The sequence below is a fragment of the Sturnira hondurensis genome, unplaced genomic scaffold, assembly GCF_014824575.4.
Source record: "Sturnira hondurensis isolate 20B ecotype Veracruz unplaced genomic scaffold, ASM1482457v3 Scaffold0018728, whole genome shotgun sequence".
Taxonomy (NCBI): domain Eukaryota; kingdom Metazoa; phylum Chordata; class Mammalia; order Chiroptera; family Phyllostomidae; genus Sturnira; species Sturnira hondurensis.
In genome coordinates, this window is record NW_028091359.1 from 3,682,052 (window position 1) to 3,702,825 (window position 20,774).

The following is a 20,774-nucleotide window of genomic DNA, read 5'->3' on the forward strand; positions in this document are numbered from 1 at the left end:
TGTTTCATCTTAGTTATAAGTTTATAATGCATTATTCTTGACTAATATCCCATTATTATGCACAACTAATTGTGTATGACTTGATCAATATACTGTATGATATGTACATATAACACAATGACCAACAAGTCACTACTGTAGTAAGACAGCCTAGAGTCAAGCATCAAAACCAGAAAGCTGTAGTCTTACCAACTATCAAGGTTCTTCAATCTAATTATACAATAAAGTCTTCAAAGGTACCATACATTTTCTAATGGTGCAATTTTCTCCAAGGTTTTCAGTATCAGGGACTAAACTGAATGATTATGAAATTGGGAGAATTTATAATTCGAACGGCAAAATGTTATGCTCTAGGGAAACTGACAGAACTCAACATAATATTCAGTCTTACAGATGGGCATGGGATCTGAGTTTAAACAATAACAATGTTGACATCAAAAGAAAAAAGGCAACCCACTAAATCTTTAGTTAATTTTGTTTTTTGTGAAGTCCTTCACAAGGAAAAGTGTATTAAAGACAGACACTAATATGGTATTGGGCAAGAAAGGCAGTGAATAAATACAGTTAATAAGTTTTATGGACTATTATAAGAGATCAAAGACTTTCACAACTATCTATAATTTAGATATTTAAGGATGAAGTAAGCCTAATTTTTCCTCAAGTGAGACAAGACCTAAGCAAAATTCTGCAAACCTAGCACTTAATTAGGGAGAAGTCAGTTTTATCAATCCTGAAACCCTCACTACATTTAGAGTCTAGGCACACAATACCTACTGTTTACAATTTCAAAGGAAAATGAATGGCCTTTTTTAAACTATAAAACATGCCAACTTCACAGCCTAATTATAACCTGATTTTTGAGAATACATGCTAGAACCCAACAGTTTTTACCTGATAATCTTCTTCTGTAATAAAGAGGTTGTTAAGTGATTCATTCACAGACTTGTTGTTGTGGTTCTGAACTGAACGCAAATATGGTTTCACCAGTGGTAGCTGTTTAACCTTTAAAATAAAGAGTTTGTCACAAATGTAGCACATGATTAAAGTTCCATGGACAAAAGTTATTCAAGTATGTCTCAGATCCTTGTTATAATGTTTTGAAGTTTTAAAAATTACCTTGCTGAAAAAATTGACTGCACGAGTATGATCCAACCGAGGAGACAGCACCATCAGCAAATCATTTAACAACAGAGGCTTGAATTCTAAGTAGAACTGTATTGCTCTGTAGTATAGTTCCACATTGGCAACCTGAATTGGGAAAAATCCATACACGAGTCAGTTATTTCCTAAGGCGCGTACTCATTCTGAAGCCTTTGTTCTGTCTCCCGAAGCAGGTACAAACCTTGGTAATGATATCTTTGAACTGCCCTTCTTTCCATGCATCAGTGGGATGATTCATCATAGTAATTATGGCATTATCATATTCTTCATACTTGTCATACAAAAACACCAACTCTGCCCAAAGATGAGCTTGTTCTGCAGCCCTTAGCACCTGTGTAAGAAAGACTGACCTGCTTTAGAAAGAAGTTTTTAATTCTAGCTGAAAGTCTAAAAAAAAAAGGCATTTTCAAGTATCAGTTTTAACTACAGAACTGCCCCACAATGTTAAAGGCGGTTTACCTTAGGTATGTTCACTCTGGACCAGAACAGCTCCAGGTGCTCCCTCATTTTCTGTGGCTTAAATTTAGAATACAGAATGGCTAATTCGGTAAACATCCCCATGTGGGCTCGCTCAAGGCCCAGTGCTGCTTCTAACATGGTTATCAGTTCTTCAAAATATCCACGATCCTAAATAAGGGAGATATGACATTAAAGATGGGAATACCTGTAGCATAACATCAATTAATGTAAAAGATTCCTGTTCATTACCTGATAGTAGTTGATAAGTTCCTCTAATTCATCTGCATGCACTACAATGTGGAGCCCACACATCTGAGCAAGACGGAATTCTTTCCCATCTACACAGGCAAAGCAGACCTACAATGAAAATTTCTGTTATGTGAACTCGAATGTGTAAACATGGCTGGTTAATTCACCAGTTAAAAAGGGCATTTCTAAGTAGCATCTTAATTCTTCACTGAAAGGGGTACTGAGATTACCTCTTTCCATGTTCGAGTACTGTTAGCTTTCCTAGCTCCATCAACAGCTGCCTGATATTCACCCAGGTGAACCAGGGTAGATGCCAAGCGTCCAAAATTGGAAACATTATTGTACAACAGCTTAGCAGCATCATACATTTTTTCATCATAACAACGATCACCAACCTGAAAGAAACACAATCCATTTTCAGCGAGTCTAAATTCAATTCTCTTTCCAAAGTCACAACTCAATTTAATACAGAGAAACAATATTTTCCCCGTAAGATTTTTTCCTTGGAAAGCTAAGGCTGTGATGTCTTATGCTACTAAGATAATGATGTTGGCTCAACTATTTATTTTTACACTCTTCAAAAAAAAAAATCTTGACAGTAGACCCACTTGTTGGATATGAGCATTATTTGGCCCATTGATGAACTCTTCTAACTCTGCAAGGCGGTTTGTTTTAGCCAGCGCAAATATCAATTCTGTCTCCACGTAGGACTCACGAGCCTTCTTACGAGCCATCTGCAGGTACTTAACCAATTCTTCCCAGTTTCCTAGGTATAGAAGAAGAAGAAATTAATACAAACACTAATATCTTAACATTTATCTTTTCATCCAGATATATCATAGTAAGAAGTCATACCACTAGTATTGGCAGCCTGAACAACTTCCATGTAGGACGAAGGGTCATCTGCTTTGATGTAAGAATCAATGGCTTCTTTCACCATTCCTTTTTGCAACTGGGCTTTTGCGAGCTGACTCCAGACTGCGGGTTCATTGCAGCGCTCAGCAAACTCATATGCCCGATCCAAGTTTCCAATATGTTCAATTAAAACCTAGGCAACAAATTTTGAATTAGTGTTATAGTAAAATGAATCCTACCACACAGCAATTACATTTACACAATCAGGATTTTTTGCTGTTCTATACCACAGCAAGGTTATGCCCACCCTCAAAGGACAACATACATACACATTGGATCATGAGAAATCATTATGACATTTAGTTAATCAACTTGCTTAATCTGAAAATTTATTTACCTGCACTGCTGAAGTATTGACATCAAATTTCCGGAAAATGGCAAATGCTTCTTCAAACAGCTCATTGCTAATGGCGATGTTGGCAATATCAGGGGCGTCATAATTATCCAGGCGGTTAATGTACTCCATGACACGTGTCCGATCAGCCTTGATTGCAGTAAGGATGAGGAGGTTTTGTAAATTCCTTGAGGAAAAAAAGATTTAAATGCAATGATTTAAAAGCTCATTAGAAATAAAGACAAACACTGTGGCTACAGAGTCTCTTGTCTCAGGAGGCAAGGTCAGAGGAAGAGGGTATTAAAAGTGAGAATTCAGACATCCTCAAATCCTCTTTGTTCCTTCCCAAACCCACAGGCCATAATTAAAGACTGAACACTGGTAGCCAATGGACCCTTCTCCTAGCATACCTGTGTTCACTGAATACAGAGTTATCAAGGACAATTTTCTCCAGCAATTCGATGAGTTCATTAGGAAGGTCTGCAGTCATAAAAGCCTTGACAGTTACTGACACTTCTTCAGGGTCCTGAGTCTCAGACAAGGCTGTCTGTACAACCTACAAAAAAGTATATACAGGGAAGAAGCACTGAGAATCAAAGTAATTTTTGAAGATCTAGTAAGAGTAAGATGGCCTCTCAGTAGTACACTTGAAATAGGTTGAAAAAAATGGAGGAAAAATACCTTTACTTTGAACACCCAACTGTCTTTGTACAGATTCATGTATACCTGTATCATATGTACTTCCATTATCTTGAAGAATTACCCTAATTATACAATTTCTATCTTTTCCCTGATTAAAACTTTACCCATGCCAACCATTCCTCAGGATCACTTTAATGGCAACATGCAACTACACAGATATGGCATTATACACTCAGTAACTCCTCTGATTTTGGCTATTTGCATGGTTCTCAGATGCTGCAATATTTTTTTCCCAGGAAGCTTTGTATTTACTTTGAAGTTTGTCTTAGAAATGTTTCCTAGAAGAGGAATGGAAAAAATAATAGCTTTTATTCTCTTCCATATTTATACTTCCACAAGGTGAATTTAACACTGTAACAACCTTCAATTTTTAGGGTTTTAAAATGTTTTCAATTTTATATAGTTATAAGCCCACATCTCTTTTGCAGTTCTATGCTGATTAGGGAGATTTAACACTTACCCCACTTGGTCTTTCATATTTTCTGTAACGAATCTCATCTTTGACTAACTTACCATTGTCTTGAACGCTTCCAATCAATTTAATCACTTCTCAGTTATTAATAACAGCAATTCACATGCAGTTTATTAACTGTTTAATCTGTTGTTTTCCTTTTCACTATGATTAAATCATCTCTTCTGAGATGTATCTCCTTGGGATGTGGGGTTTTTTGGTTAGCATTTATAATATATATTTCTTTTAATCAAATTTTTTATTTTCTTTTTATTGCCTTCTTTCTCAGTTAAATATGATCCATTTGGGTGTATGAAGATGGAAAAGAAAAAATTTTTTTCACTGTTAAAAAGATGAGCCTTAAACAACTTTGCCCCTTTTACCTGGTCAATGAGGGGTCTCCGGTAAGGGTTGCTTTCCAGCAGCACACTACCCCATAACTCTGGGTCCTTCCGGCGTACCAGATAGCGGGAAAGACTTTTGAAGAGGGAATTCTCATTGCAAACCTAAATAAGATATTAAAGATTAATTTCAAGGTAAGAAGTGAAGATTTTTCATAACTGACAACTTCTAAAGGTTTTTCCCCTATTATTTATACCCTATTTACTGTTTTATAGAACAAAGATACACAATTTTTGTATATAATCTTTTATAGGTCACCAGCAAGTTTCTCTTATTAAAATTCAATCAACAGAAACAACACAGTTATTAATTTCTGGAGTCTTTTAAAAAACAGCCTGATGTTGGATCTGTACTTGGACTTCATATATTACTCTACTGGTCTATTTATGTACCAGTACTGCATGTTTTAATTATAGAGGCTTTGTAATGTGATTCAGTAACCGGTAGGGCTAGTCTAACTTCATAGCTTTCTTTTCAGCATCTTACAAGCTATTCTTATGTTTGTTTTCCCAAGTATATATGTTTATATGTATGTATATGTATATACATAGACGCATGTATTTCCTAGCTCCAATACCAAAAGATCCTAGAAGCAAATACACCTAGCAGCTCAGATCAGAGTTTTTATTGCCATTTCCCACTATAAGGAATGGGAATCTGCTGAAAAAATGGCAGATTCTAGGGCTGGAGGGTACAAAATGAGCATGATGTAACTTGTTATGCCAAATAACAAGAAAAGTGCTCAAAGAATGATAAGACCCTAACACAAATCCCTTGGGAGGTAGGCTGAAGGGGTTTACATCAGCCAACACTGAAATAATCTGAACATCAAAACAACAGGGGTGGATTAAGCCTACTGAATCAAACAGGAATTCTAGAGTGCATGAATACACGAGTGCTGAGTAACAAATGTGGGGAAAGTGCTAAAGTTGGAAAATTGTCATTTTGCAACCAACACATTAAAAATGGTTTATAAAGAAATCATAGATCTGAAATTGGCAGGGAAGAGGAGACACATGATATTTGCATGTTTTAAAGTATTTCTTTGCAGACATGTTAAGATCCAAAAAGAGAAATATAATAATTATACAGTAAAGAAACTGACAATAAAAAGTGCCTCCACAAATAAGGGACAAAACAATGTCAAGTGCTTCTAACATGTAACAGCACAAGAAAACAGCACTTAAGGAATATTCTGGAAGGAAATGTACAATCTAAATCTAATCACGAGGAACCATAAGAAAACTTAGGAGTGAAGAACATCCTCTTTTTAATTTTTTAAAATTGACTGATTTTAGAAAGAGAGGAAAGGAGAGAGAGACATCAATTTGTTGTTCTACTTATTAATGAATTAATTCCTGGTTGAATGTTTTACGTCCCCTGACTGGGGATCAATCAAACCTGTGACTGTAGTGTATCAGGACAACTCTTTAACAAACTGAGCACCCAGCCAGGGCAAAACATTTTCTTTTGAAAAATGAGACTTCATTTATATGAAATATACCAAGTAGGTAAATCCTTGGGGACAGAAAGCAATTTGGAAGTTGTCAGGGGCTAGGAAGCACAAATGTGGAGCAACTAACTGCTTAACAAGAACTGAGTTTCCTTATGTAGTGATGAAAACTTCAACCTAGACAGACATGAATACACAACACTGTGAATGTACTAATTGCCACTGAATTATTTACTTAATGTTACTTCATGTGAACTTGACTGCAATTTTAAAAAAGTAGAAAGAAACTATTTTTTACAGTGATATCACTATCATAAAAAGACAAAGGCTGAAGAACTGTTTCATATTAAAAGAGAATAAAGAGATATGACAACTATATGCAGCCTGTAATCCTAGACTGGCAGGAAAGGTGCTGAAAGAAACATTACTGGGTCAACTGACAAAATCAGAATAAATTTAAGAAACATCCTGCCAGTATCAAACTAACTGAGGCTGGCATCTACAGTAAGTCTATGAAAGAGGACATCCTTATTCTTAGGAAGTACACGCTGAGAAGGTACAAGGCCATGATGCACGCAACTTACATATTTAAATGTGTATGTATGGTGTGTATGTGTGTGTTTGAGAGCGTATGAGAACACAAGTGATAAAACTAATGGGGTAAAAATATTGATTAAGTGAATATAGACTCCACTATTATTTTGGCCACTTTAAATTCACAATTATTGGCAAATAAAATTTTTTTAAAGAGCATATGTCTTCCAAAAATGCTCTGTATTAACTAAAACCACTCTGTAAGTCTAAAAATTCACTAACCTAACATTATGTAAAGGTTTTTACAAATGCAGCCTTTTCTCTACATTCTGCGAGCAGTACTCACATTAATAAGTTCCAGGTCACACTGGCCACGTTCGTAAGCAACACAGGCCAGATGTGGATCTCTCTTCTCACAATACTTTCCAACAACACGACTGTCATAGTACGGGTTTTCACGAAGAAATCTCTCTGGGTTGTTATTACTGTCTATGTAGATTTTGGCTAATGCGTTGTGGGTAGCAGGCTCCTCACAGCCCTCATGAATTCTGGCCTCTAGCCACGGCAGAAGCAGTTTCAATCTAGTAAAACAAACAAAACACCCCGTGATACATATTGTATTATAAATAGCACACTCTTGACATGCTGTTAAAGTACCTTAGAGTCTGTAATGTGCCCTCCTATATATTATTTTGAATTCTCAACAACCCTATTACAAATTGACAAATTAAGACTCGAGATGGTTTAATGATTTGCCCAAGATTACACAGAAGGTACATAAAACTGTCTTTATTCTCTCAGACCTATCATTACATTATGTAGATAGGATAAAGAAGAGATTATAGATTCATAGATTGTTCTCTTTCTTTTTACTGGACAGAGTATCTAGACTTCAGGTAAATTTCGTTTAAGAGTGAACTGGGGATGTGGTATGAGAAAATAGTCCCAGCTGGGAACAAAATCTGGTAGAACTTTAGCAGCTCTGAATCTAATAATTCTAGTGGTTATATGATCACTCCACCAAGGATCATGGTTTCACTAAGCTATAGTGTATGTTTCAATGGTTTAAATATCCAAAGTACCCAGAGAAAAAGCAGTGTAGGCCATTATTTTGGCTAGCAAATTCATGTAGTTATTATGAGCACACTCCTATTAGGATAAAGACACAACTTTTTTAAATTAATAAAAGCAAAAATCAAGCTCCTATAAACACCTGAAACCTAAGCATATATGTGCCATGGTAACTGACAGAATAAAGGTAAGCAAATGCGCATCAAAACTGGTGGCTTACATGTGAATTTAGTTTATCACAATATAATCTGTCAATTAAAGACAAAAGTGTTAATTGTTACAATCTGGCTCTTTGCCTATACAGGACAAACAAGACAGTTTTCAGGGATTAGACTTAAGACTCAACTGAAACCTAAATGTTAAATTATGTTCCATAATCATTTTAGACTCAAACCTTTTAAATCGGCATCATATTCTATCTTCATTATCCATATATGCAAAATTTTTTCATGTTTGAAACATTCAAATACAAATTTTATGAATACCATTAGTAGGACACCCATACCAACTCAGGTTAAAATTAACCCCCATAGAATTTCTTGGTATTTTTTCATAGCTAGAGGAACTTCTCACTATTACACAAATCCACAAACCTCATTTACTACATCGGTACCTTCTGAACACTAGTTCATCAAAATGTCCCAGGTAAAATAAGATTCCATTGTATAATAAAGATTAGAAGCACTAACATTACCATGTTCTCTGTGGGAAATTCATAATTAGCATTATCACATTAAGGTTCAAATAAAAAATCAATTTAAACCAGTTACACAGGAAACTCTCTCACTATACTTGAGAATAATTAATCAAAGAATTAGTCATTAAATAAGGGGTATCATACCTAATTAAAAAGAGGCTTTTCAGAGTTTACCTTAAAAACACATACCAAGTCAACTCATGTAGTTGTAATTATCAATATTGAAAAAAGTGATCAACCAGGTTAACAGATTTTCTGTATGACAGCTGTAATACTACAAAAAAGAGTTTTAATCAATACTACAGGTAACTTATCACTCCTAAATTAGGTGTTTTCAGGGAATTATGCTCCATTTATTTCTGGAGTAGCTTTTAGGCAACTGACAAGTTACAGTTTTATCCATTACCACACTAAGAAAGACTAATTATTGCATTCCAGTCATAAAAGTTAAAAGGGTACTACACCTGTTTCTTTTTTCAACCTCAGCAACAAGCTCATCAGTTGAAAATTGACCTCTTACAACAAGGATCAAATTTTTAATGACATCTTCAGAGCAATCAACATCCAGTAACCCTCCAATAACCACAGGAAGTCGACTTGGATTCACCTAAGGTTAGAAAAAACAGAATGATGTGATCATATTATGAATAAGCAAAGCAGAAAGGATTTTAAAAATTAAACACTTCCCCCTCTTTTAAGTTCAGGTTTAAAATTCAATAATAGATTAAAGTCTAAATCTGCAAATAGACTGAGGAATTCAGCAGGAGGTTGGCTTGGTTAATCAATCACTCCAGTACTGCTCCAAAGGATAAGTCAGTCCAAACAAGCTAAAGTCACCGAATGATTATGGAAGACTGTCCACTACAGCAAAACTGCCTTTCTACTTCTGGAGTTAGAAGGCGCAGTTTCTGGCATCTAGATTTAAGGTGGCTTTAAAACTGTGCTTTGGAGTCTACGGCCTCTATGGATACCACAGGGGCTATCTCGTCAGTACGGCACAGGCCATCCAACTTTTTCAATGACAGTGTTCTGCTGTTTTACATACTTGACATGCATGTAAAGTTTTAATCAAAGAAAGGACTTTGGCGGGAAAAAAGTGTGGAGATTTTAATTATAGGAGACCATAGAGTTTTAAAAAGATGAAGATTTCCAAAATGTGAGAAGTAAAATCTACAGGAAGATTTAATTTTTAAGTTACCTAGGTATTACTTACCTTTTGTACATATATCTCTATATATTTTTGAAGATTATTTCTATATAAGTAGAGCACCAAATCATGGACAAAGTCAAATCGATCACATACAATGATGAGTGGTAACTGATCTGTTAGCTTCGCTTCCTGGAAAACAAAACAGAACAAAACAAAAACCTTAATTTACTCCTTCTGTGAGATATGAAATCTATGTAAAATATGAGATTCTGTTTTATACTGGTGGGAGTGGCTCATATAAACTTGTCTGTCCTTTTAAGAAAGACATGCCCCAAATGCTGGACAGTGCCCATTGCAGTTTCATTAAATTTTTACTAATCAATACTTAGAGTCACAGCAAAATACCAGGTCCTTCCCACATACGCCCTCTACCAAAAAACAGTTAAAAATTAAGATTTGTGAGCCACCACTGGCATTCAGGATATGAAGTCATCAGAGTGGGACTTTCAATATACTAGTGACAAAAAAAAAGTTTAGCTGATTTAAGACCAATAGTCACAGTGTCAAAATGATGGCACACATTGCTCATACTTATTTCAAACTAATGACTTATTTCTGGCCCCTCCCCAACTGCTTTCTATCTGGCCAGCTTCTAGCATTCTATTATAATAAAGCCTACAAGGAGCAGTATGATGGTGACAGCCATGAGTTAAACACACCACATGTTGCTATAATTAGAAGAAAGTTAAGCAAAAGCAAGCACTTAAAGGCATCTTTAAATTTCCTACTGCTTTTATCATTACAAATACCAAGATATAATATATCCTACTTTACAGATGGACATAGATGTAACAGACAGAAGTTTAAGACCTATACTGGGCATTTACCTGATACATGTCCTGTTACATTCCACAGACATAAGGTAAAGCACAAAAAACAACAGTTTCCATCAGGAATTCATTTACACACAATGAAACATTCCTCAATAACTGATTTATCTACAACAATCTACTAAGGAAGTAGAACTAAGCTGAATAGGACTTTCCCCAATGACAGCCACTAAGAACATTATTTGCAAGATTAGAATAACATAGCACCTAAGTTTAGCACACACGAGTCACCCAATTAAAAATAACTTGAAGATTAGTCTAGGAAGTGTTCAGAGAACACAAACCATATCTGGGAGTAATGAGAAATCCTGAATAAAAATCAAAATGGCATGCATGGATTGGATTTATGGCAAGCCCTTCCTCCTGGGTCTCTCATAGCACCCCCTCATCAGAGGAGACTGCGGCCTTAAACCATTACCTGGCCTCTTGCCCATAGGCTGCAGGCACTGAAATGGGTTACCCAGTGGGAAGGGGAGGGGGGTCAGAATGGCTGTAAATCTGAAGTGGAAGCCCAGCTGCAGATTTTTCACATTAAGGAAAGTCTAAAACAAGTATTTGGCAGCAGGAAGACTCTGTACTAAACAGCTGCTACAATCATTTCTAGAAAGAATGTTTGATCTAACTATGCAAAGACTTCCGTCCTAACTAAACATCAAAAAGTTAGTGGATCAACACACTAATCATCTTTACCTTGTTTGATATACATATAAAATTTTATGTACTTTACTACTTAGGAGACAATACACCTACAAGTAAGCTAAGATTACGTAGGTATTCTAGTCTCATTTCTGCTATCAAAGACAAATATACTGTGTTCCCCCCAAAAATTTAAGATTGAAAAAGTAGACAAAATCTCGAATACTTTATTGATTGCCTAAATTTGCACGTGATTTCATACATGTAAGTAATGCTATTATCATTTTAAATTATTTAAAAGGTTACCTGGTAGCTGTTATGGTTAAAGATTTTAAGATCAAAATTAAAATTATATAAACATATTCAGGTTTTCATAAACATGAAGTTATTCATTTAACTAATACTTCCTGAGTACCTATGTACCAGACATTGTATTAACACAGGAGAGATAGAGCAGGGAACAAAGTAAGCATTCCCTCAAGGGACTTACATTGTAGTGGCAAGAGACAATGTCCTATAGTGCTAAGTGTTATTTTAAAAAGCAGAATATGGGGAGGTAAGAATGGAATAAGGATAGGTTAGCGTAATCTGAGACATCCTTTCTCACGACATTTAATGAGAAATCTTAAAGAAGGTTAAGGATGTAGATCATGAAGGTCTAAGAGAAAAGTGGGAAAGGGTACAAGCAAAGGCCCTGGGGCAGGAGAGGGTTTGGAGAGTTCCAGAAATAGCAAGAAGGCCAGTGTGGTTCATGCAAAAGAGGAGGTGAAAAATGAGAGAGAAGACTGAAGGTAGGAGGAAGCAGATGGTGGGTCTGAAGAACAGGTCCATGCTTTCTATGGAGAGCTGTAATTCCACAGTAACTTAGGGCATGAGCCAAACGATGCTGATGTCACATTTCCTCCTGCTTCACAGGTTACCATAGATGGGAAGTCATAGTCTACCAATCTTCATATTGCTGGCGGCTAGCATATAACTGACACTCATGATCAGATTCAGAGAAGTATTTTTCTTATCATCAGAGTTTACATAAAGTATCAGTCAATTATCATACAGCTACTACCTCCAAAATAAAGTTTAATAATAGTGATGATGAGATGTAGCATTACAGATACCATACTACAAGTCAATAAGAAAAGTTGAGTAAATGGTCTGGTATGTTCATTCTCACCACTGGGGTTAAAGGGTAGATACAATAGTAGTACTTTAGTATTGAGCTCCCATCTCAGATTATTTAAAGACACCAGATACCAGATTTACCTCTAACTCAGACTGGAATTGAACTTCCTTCAAGGAGTCAAGAATAACTTAAAACCAAAAAGAAACAAAACTTTCCTGATAGAAAGAATTCACATGTAGGCCAACTCTACCTTATTTTCAAGGCCCACCAACACAGCTATCTGACAACTGTTTTCACTTGCACACCTATAGCATATTGGTAAACACAATTTGTGGCTGAAGAAACCAAGGCTGAGTTAATTTGCTTAAGGTAACAGGTAGACATATACTGAATGAACAAACAGGAGCTAATAACCGAAAGAAATGGATTTTTGAACCAGGTTTAAATGCCTCAAAAGCCCATAATCCATATATGAGCCCCTATTCCATTAGGCTTGCACCCGATTCACAAGTGTGGGGGGTCCTAACCTAATTACATTTCATGGGCTAAGCGATGGCTGCACCATTCTAGTATCTACATAGTTTTGTTAAAGCTTAAGAACATCATAATTAAGTAAAAGTAATTTAATCTTGATTTACAAATGTGTCTATCATATAAAATAATTCAAATATTAAAACCCAATGCTAAAGAAATTGGGACTGAAGTATAAAATCTGAGAGCCCAATTAAAAAAAATAAGTTTAAGCACCTGGTAATATTTTTTAAAAAAGGAAACAGTACTGATACTGAAAGCAGGAACTGAACTGGTGTTAGGGGTACACTAGCCAAGCATAAAGCATCAATCTTTCTCATTGGGAGGGATTTTTGGACAACAGAAAATCATGCATTCAAACACATCACTCAAGCCATTCAGATATTTGTAATGGTCTAGACATTACAAAGCTATACTTTTGGGGAAAGTTTCCTTTTAATCTATAATTCAGGGCCACTTCAGCACTTTGACTACCTCCTTACACTGAAACACCTAAGGTTTTAGCTATTTAATCTACAGCCCACGTAGCCAATTCTTCAAAAGAACAATCAACTAATACAACTATAGATTAACTAAAAATGGTAACAAATAATACAACTATAGATAAACTAAAAACAAAGACAAAAAATTCTGAAGAACGTTATATTCAGTCTCTGGAATCATTTCGTGCATATAAATAAATACATATTTAGGAGGATAAACTGATGTTCTACAGTTTTCCTCATTTTTAGAGGCAACTGCTAATTTTACTTTATCTTGAGAGAGAGACAGACACAGACACTGATTTGCCATTCCACTCATTTTTGTATTCATTGGTTGATTCTTTTTTTTTAAGATTTTATTTTTTTTTATCTTTAGAGGGGAAGAGAAGGAGAGAAATATCAATGTATGGTTGCCTCTTGTGAGTCCCCTGCTGGGAACTGGCCCGCAACCCAGGCATGTGCCCTGACTGGGAATCAAACTGCGGTTGGTTGGTTCGAAGGCTTGGGCCCAATCCACCAAGCTACACCAGCCAGGGCTCACCGGTTGATTCCTGTTATGTGCCCTGACCAGGGATTAAACCCACAACCTTGTAGTGTATTGGGATGACCCTCTACCCAACAGAGCTTCCCAGCCAGGACTTGCAACTGCCAATTTTAAAGTTTTATTTTCCTCACAAAGTAAGTAGTAGGTATGAGAATAAAGCTAACGTTAAACATTAAACAAAATTAGCTGCCCTTAGGTATATTTTAAAGAGCTAAGAATCTATAAATCATTACTTTGCACTCCAACAAAGGCAGTTATTATTTCTCTATAACTAAATTAATGTGCCACAAAGCTGAAGATTTTTCTGTTTGATCTCACCCTCAATTTATTAATTATACAAGATTAATACTTAGTTTCAAGAGTCAGGGTAATTTGATGACAGAGATAAACCCATGTCTTTAAGAAACAGAACCCTCTGCATACAGGAGAGGTTCCTTAAAATGACACTAAGGGCAAGCTGAACTTACTGTTCAAAAGGAGACCAAGTGGTATATTCTAAAGTGACATGAAGAGTCTAAAACCACTTTCAAAATTTTTCTTCCAAAATTGAAGTGAAAGAAAGGAAATCCCTTTGATATAGTGCTATTTTTTCTTCTTTTAAACAGATGGTCAATCTTAAGTATTTCTAATTTCCTTCCCTATTTCAGAAAAAACCACAGAATATTAAATGTAGAAAAAACAATTTAGCAAACAATTTCAGAATGCTAAGAATTTCACATTTAGGGGGAAAATTTTTCTAAACTAACCAAATCCTTGTGGAACTGATGACCTTCAACCCAACCAGAAACTGCATGACTCAAAATCACTTACCTTGAGAAAATTCTTGACTCGCTCAGGATCATAGCAGTTGCTTTCTCTGCAGATTCTTTCCACTTCTTTGATCTGCCCAGTCTTACAAGCTGCCTGAATATATTTAAAGTGCACATCTGGGTCCTGACTAAAGTTAACAATAGATCCCAGAAAATAAAAGAGACCTTGAGAGAACAAATAATTGAAATTAAGTTTAGGTACACTTTTGAGAATAACAGAACTGAACAACAACAACAACAAAACCCAAGAAATAATTATATTGAATACTCCCAAATAAAAACTGGGTGCTCAAAAAGCCCCATCAGAATACTAATTATTCCAATAATCAGTTCAGTAAATGGATTTGCACTTTAATTCCTTTAAAAGAGAAAATTCAATCCAATGTTTTCTAGTAGTTGAGAAAGTTAGGAGGCAGTTACTTAATACCAAAGCTAACTATCACACAAAATTCCACATGAGAAATTTTAAATGAAATCCTTTATTTAGCAGGTGTTTTTCCATAAGCAATTAATAGAAAACATGGAAAAGCAGTGTCAAAGAACTGAATGCAGTGCACTCCAATACAGTAACCATTAACCACATGTAGCTACCAAGTACATGAAATGTGGCTAGGAGGACTGAAGAACTAAATTTTAATTGTATTCCATTTTAATTACTTTAAATTTACATGGTTACATGCTGCTAATGATTGCTGCATTAAGTGAATACTAGAAATTTAGTGTGAAGTTAACATACGGCAACTCAGAAAATGAAGAAAACTAGTAAATATCTTATTCCTTCTGTCTAGAGCAATACTACAAAAAGAGGGAGAAAAGGTACCATATTTTGCCATGTATATGCTCCCATTAATACTGTGCACCCACATTTATGGCCTAAACTTTTAGGAAAAAAAATCTTTCATTTTACCTTTTCAATTCAACTTATTTATTTATATTTAGAAATGAAACCAATTATTGTATTTTAGAGTATTACTGTGCATATAGATATTGTTATTCCTTTCTAGAGTTACACTTTTAACACATAAGCATAAAAAAAGAATTAAAAATATTTATATAGGTATGGAATTAGCACTACATGTATAATGCACATCCTTGTTTTTCCCTCAAAAATTTGGGCAAAAAAAGTGCACATTATCCATGGCAAAATACGGTACTTGGGGACCGGAAGTTTAGCCAATGAACCCAAAGCCACCCAACAGTGGTCACATTAGTATACTCTGCACAGCAGTGGTCCTCATCTGGGGGTCATTTTCTTCCCCAAAGACACTGGGCAATGTCTAAGACATTTTTTGTGGTCACAACTGGTGGCACTGAGCCACTGGCATCTAGTGAGCAGAAGCCAGGAATGCTGCTACAAATCCTGCCCGCGCCACCCCCAATAATGATCTAGCCCATCATGTCCGCAGTGCTAAGGGTGAGAAAACCTGCTGTGTAGCAGCAATTCACAAAATGTCCCTGGTAACAAATATCTGCCATTATGAGAGTCAGACAACATAAGCATGATGTTTTATTATACCTGATCAAAAGTATTTTCATCTTACACAATTACGACAAAGCCACTACATATTTATATCTTCAAATTTTGCCTTTATTTAACCTATGAAAGATCTAAGCAGACTGCTCACTGTATATCCCTAGAATTTGACATAAAAGATTCCTGACATTGCCCAATAAAACTTAAATGGCCCCATAAAATTAAGCTTATAGAGACAGAATTTCTAATAACCTGTGATCATAACAACACCCCTCTGAGCTATCTTAATTTAAAACACAACTTAGAAACTCCTAGTTACCTTCAAAACTCTTGAAAGATTCAAAAAGTTCAATCAGAGACTGAGTCGACAATTGTTCATGATACTTAGAAGCCACTTGAACACAGATCTGCAGATTCTGACGGATATTGGCAGACAGCATGGCCCTGAGGCATTCTAGGGAGTCCTCTACTGACAGGGATCCAAAGTAATTCACTAACCACTAGAAGACGAAATCAATAAGTAAGCAAATAAATAATAACAGTGAACCTGATGCTGGTATGAAATTATTATCATTCAGCACCAGAAACACATTTTCAATATACCAATTAATCATAACTAAGACCATCTATTAGGTAAAAAAAGAGAAATACCTCAGGGTTAAGAAGATGGGTGTGAACAACTGCACGCTTAATATCATATAAATCAGTGAAGTGTTCTAGTGCACGCTGCAGTAGGCCAGCCTTCTCACAGAGCTGAGCAATATGAGCCCGGTCATAATGGGTGAACATCTGATTCCCCAAAATAGCATCTGCAACCTACAAAACCACAAAGAGGATGAGTATATTTTATCAGTCCATTTATATCAGTAATTCTCTATCCAGATTACACACATTAAGATTCAATATCAAACTGCTTAAAAAGAGAAAATACAAAGGAATGTTAGCTACATTTTATTAAATGAAGAATAGTCATCTCAGCAGATTCAAATAACTACTAAAAGAGCACTGGAATGTGCCTCAAAAGCATGAAAACATGTACCTGAGGTGCATGCATCAGGTTCATCTCAAGCAACCTAGTCTGTAGAGGACCTTCGGACGGGCGATTATTCTTCAGAGCATCAAGCAAAAATGCAGTACACTGCTGAATTAGATTGTACTCCATAAAGACATCCACAATCTGCAGAAAGATTTAAAGAATAGTGTTTTAAGATGTTTAAAAACTGCTTTATGATACTGTTGAAAATACATAAATAAAAGGAAATTAAACATTATCTAATTTTTTTGTACACAAAAAACTGCCCGATCAAATCACAAACTTAAAAAATATTATTTGGACAACATAGCTTCAAAATTTAAGAATAAGTTTTTGTCTTTCTGGAGTTACTTTTAGTTTTAGTAAAAACAACCACTATATATTTCAACATACTATATAATAGAATATGATCAAATGACAGATTTAAAATTTTAATGAACTATTTAAAATATACAAAAGCATAAATATGGAATCTGTGACTCCCCACTTCCTATGTTCATCTCTTCCCTCTCTCCTCACCCAATAACTATCCTTTGTATTTTATTATTCCCATATATTTTTCACATTTCTAATACATACACATCTCAAGAGTCCATTATGCACATTTTGAAACTGTATAAAGATGGTATCTTATTGTCCATTCTTTTGCAACTTGCAAAGCTCTAATTTCTACAAATTGAAAGTTTAACCCATTCTTCTTTAAGTGGTTTAAACTTAGGTCTCCCCATTCTCTATTTAAATCGATTTCTACAGAATACATTTTAATGTCTTTACCTGTGTGATATCAGCGAGAGGTTCTTCATCCTGAACCAGCATTTGAGCAAACTGCTGTCCCTGGTCTGGACTGATGCGCATGACATTTCTCAGCAGAAAGATCCAGTCTGGAGTGTATCCAACCTACGAATTTCAGACAGAAATTGAAATGCCACAACAAAGTTTCATTGTTAGATCATTTAAAGTTTTTTTCCTAAAACAGAATCTTATTAATATAAAACTAGTGGTGGAAGTAAAATTTCAGTTTTAAGCTAAGATGTTCAATTTGACCTTGGTCTTTATTAGGCAAATGGATACCTTAGTGATAACATATTTGAATAAATAGTGGTAAATTTTTATAATTTGGCTTATCATTTTTGATGAATGACTATTTTAAAAAGTTTGTTCTAACAGATTAAACATGCCCTTGCCATCTTAAATTCTGGTAAGCCCTTAGAGTACCTGTCTCCATTTCTTAGAAATTATAATTCTATACATCAGATCTAAAATAGGGTTTTTAAACTTTTCCCAGTAATTCAAAATTTAAAGGATATTCACTACTGAAGTCACTTAAGAGTTTCTACAGGTTAAGTTCTCTTTAATGTTTTAATGAGTTTTTGTTGAGAATTTGTTTCACTGAACTCACTTTTTTAGCGTACAGAACAATTTTCTGAACTTGACCGGTTTCTGCAAAGCACTGAATGACTTTATTTGGGACATTAGCCCTTAAGTACACACTAAGGGCCAATGTAGGGTCCACAGATTTCACAAGGTCACCCAGTTCTTCAGAACATTCCAGCTATCCAAAGAAAAAAGAGATAGTTTAGTAATCCATGAGCTGTTTTATGAGTGAGCAGTTGACATTACTTCCACTATAAATAATATGATAAACATTTAGTTACTCAACTGTCCCAGAATATACTATAAATATTCAGGGGTTGTGGTTAATAAAGACTCTTGATCATCATGTATTCATAGCAATGTCTCAGTAAAATTTTCCACACATTCTACTTAAGGATAAAGTGCCCACCAAGATCTCACGCACATAGATATTACCAAGTACCTTGTTAGTAATGTAAATACTTAAAAAGCAGAATCTTGTACTTCTATCAATATTCAGATATCAGACCCACATGGCCCCCAATTTTTTCAAAATAACGCAACCTGCAGGACACTCTAATTTGACACGGTCAAACAGAAAAAAATTTTGGAATGTCATATACAAGCAGATTCCCTTCTCTGTATATTCCACCTGCCTTAGTCAGCTGCCCAATCCAGAAAGCAGCTTTTGGTTTACATATTAGAGTTGATTTTATATTTTTAATGGTTACGTCAGAGAATAGCCCTTTCACACTGTTATGAAGGTCAACTTGGTTACCTTAGCTGTTCCCTCCTCCCTTATCTTAAACAATTAGGATGGACCTCAAATACTCGCTATTGTAGTATTAACTATTCTTCAACAGAGACTCCTGTCCAAACATCCCAGCTCTGAAGTACTATTCTCCAATATCCTGTAAGACTGCCAGAAGCTGGGTGAAGAAACAGGGACTTAGAATTAATAATGTAACAATATACACTAAGGCTGAAAGGTATAACGTTAAGAGTTACTCGGCTACTTAAAGAGTGTTTTAAACAGTACCACCTCATTCTTGACAATGGCATAAGAAATGGTAATTCAATACTGCCACTTTAACAAGAAAGTGGTATGAAAGGAATAGTAACATTGAGGACTGTTCAAACTTGTGCCTTGCAAATAAGCAACATTTTCGATAATGTTCTCTAAAAAACAAAGTACTATTAGATGCTCCATGTAAAAAGAAATTAGAGCCCTGGCTAGTATGGCTCAGTGGATTGAGTGCCAGCCTGTGAACTCAAAGATGGCTGGTTCGATTCCCTTTCAAGGCACATGCCTGGCCTCAACTGGCCAGGTCCCCGGTTGAGGGCATGTGAGAGGCAACTGATCAATGTATCTCTTGCACATGTTTCTCTCCCACTCTTTTCCCCTCCCTTCCCTCCTCTCTCTAAAAGTAAATAAATAAGATCTTTAAAAACATTACTTAAGTAAATAAATAAAATCATAAATACATAAATAAATAGATAAATCAATAAATTCCATGGATTTTACAATAATGAAAGCTAGTTAACATTTTTTAAAGGTCCATATTCAAATAAATTTCAAGAAACTGTCTTAAATATTTTCCCATGTAATGCTAATTTACATACTATAAAATAACTCTAGGAATCTATATCACTAATTAGACAACCTTACTGTCTTAACATATCTATGTCCAATATTTTACATAACGTTTCCCTTTCACACCCAAATACACCTACTTAGTAGCCAATACCACAATTTTGATGATATTTGAGGACATTCTCAAAGAAAAGACATATTTAAATGGTTGAAACTACTGCGCATATTAGCCCTGGCTAGTGAGACTCAGTGGTTTGAGTTCCAGCCTGTGAACCAAAGGGCATATGCCTGGATTGTGGGCCAGATCCCCAGTGAGCGGGGGGCCACAAGAGGCAACCACGCACTGATGTTTCTCTCCCTCCCCTCTCTAAAAATAATAAAATATTAAAAAAAAAAAGAGCCCTGGCGTAGCTCAGTGGACTGAGCACAGGCCTGTGAACCAGAGGATCACTGATTTCCAGTCAGGGCACATGCCTGGGTTGCAGGTCGGTTCCCTGCAGGCCAACTCCCAGCAGGGGATGCATGAAAGGCAACCATACACTGATGTTTCTTTTCCTCTCTCCTTCCCCTCTAAAGATAAATAAATAAATAAAATCTTAAAAAAAAAGAAGAAACTACTGTGCATATCAAATGTGGGATATAGGAGATAGGAATATATATCCTCGTGTCCAAATGAGTGTTACACATATTGACAAATACGAATGCATACTCTCACACTAAGCTTTTCCTG

At 35.6% G+C, this 20,774-nt stretch overlaps 1 protein-coding gene and 1 non-coding gene across 5 annotated transcripts in view; one reads left to right on the top strand and one right to left on the bottom strand.

Annotated features, from left to right (window-relative positions):
- Positions 1-20,774, bottom strand: part of CLTC (clathrin heavy chain) — a 61,833-nt gene that overhangs the window by 9,424 nt on the left and 31,635 nt on the right. For all 4 annotated transcript variants that reach the window (XM_037070284.1, XM_037070285.1, XM_037070286.1 and 1 more), the window contains 20 exons: positions 18,497-18,649; positions 17,872-17,994; positions 17,104-17,241; positions 16,716-16,880; positions 16,384-16,564; positions 14,592-14,755; positions 9,642-9,767; positions 8,893-9,035; positions 7,007-7,241; positions 4,655-4,777; positions 3,529-3,674; positions 3,122-3,305; positions 2,725-2,917; positions 2,478-2,635; positions 2,100-2,264; positions 1,870-1,977; positions 1,621-1,788; positions 1,343-1,492; positions 1,117-1,248; positions 892-1,002 (listed from right to left, as the gene is read on the bottom strand). In XM_037070284.1, coding sequence (XP_036926179.1) covers positions 892-1,002; positions 1,117-1,248; positions 1,343-1,492; positions 1,621-1,788; positions 1,870-1,977; positions 2,100-2,264; positions 2,478-2,635; positions 2,725-2,917; positions 3,122-3,305; positions 3,529-3,674; positions 4,655-4,777; positions 7,007-7,241; positions 8,893-9,035; positions 9,642-9,767; positions 14,592-14,755; positions 16,384-16,564; positions 16,716-16,880; positions 17,104-17,241; positions 17,872-17,994; positions 18,497-18,649 — 3,066 coding nt within the window. The remainder of the gene's footprint in view (positions 1-891; positions 1,003-1,116; positions 1,249-1,342; positions 1,493-1,620; positions 1,789-1,869; positions 1,978-2,099; positions 2,265-2,477; positions 2,636-2,724; positions 2,918-3,121; positions 3,306-3,528; positions 3,675-4,654; positions 4,778-7,006; positions 7,242-8,892; positions 9,036-9,641; positions 9,768-14,591; positions 14,756-16,383; positions 16,565-16,715; positions 16,881-17,103; positions 17,242-17,871; positions 17,995-18,496; positions 18,650-20,774) is intronic.
- LOC119003863 (small nucleolar RNA SNORA42/SNORA80 family) lies at positions 10,798-10,934 on the top strand. Its single transcript, XR_005070064.1, has one exon. It is a non-coding gene; the product is annotated as a small nucleolar RNA SNORA42/SNORA80 family (small nucleolar RNA).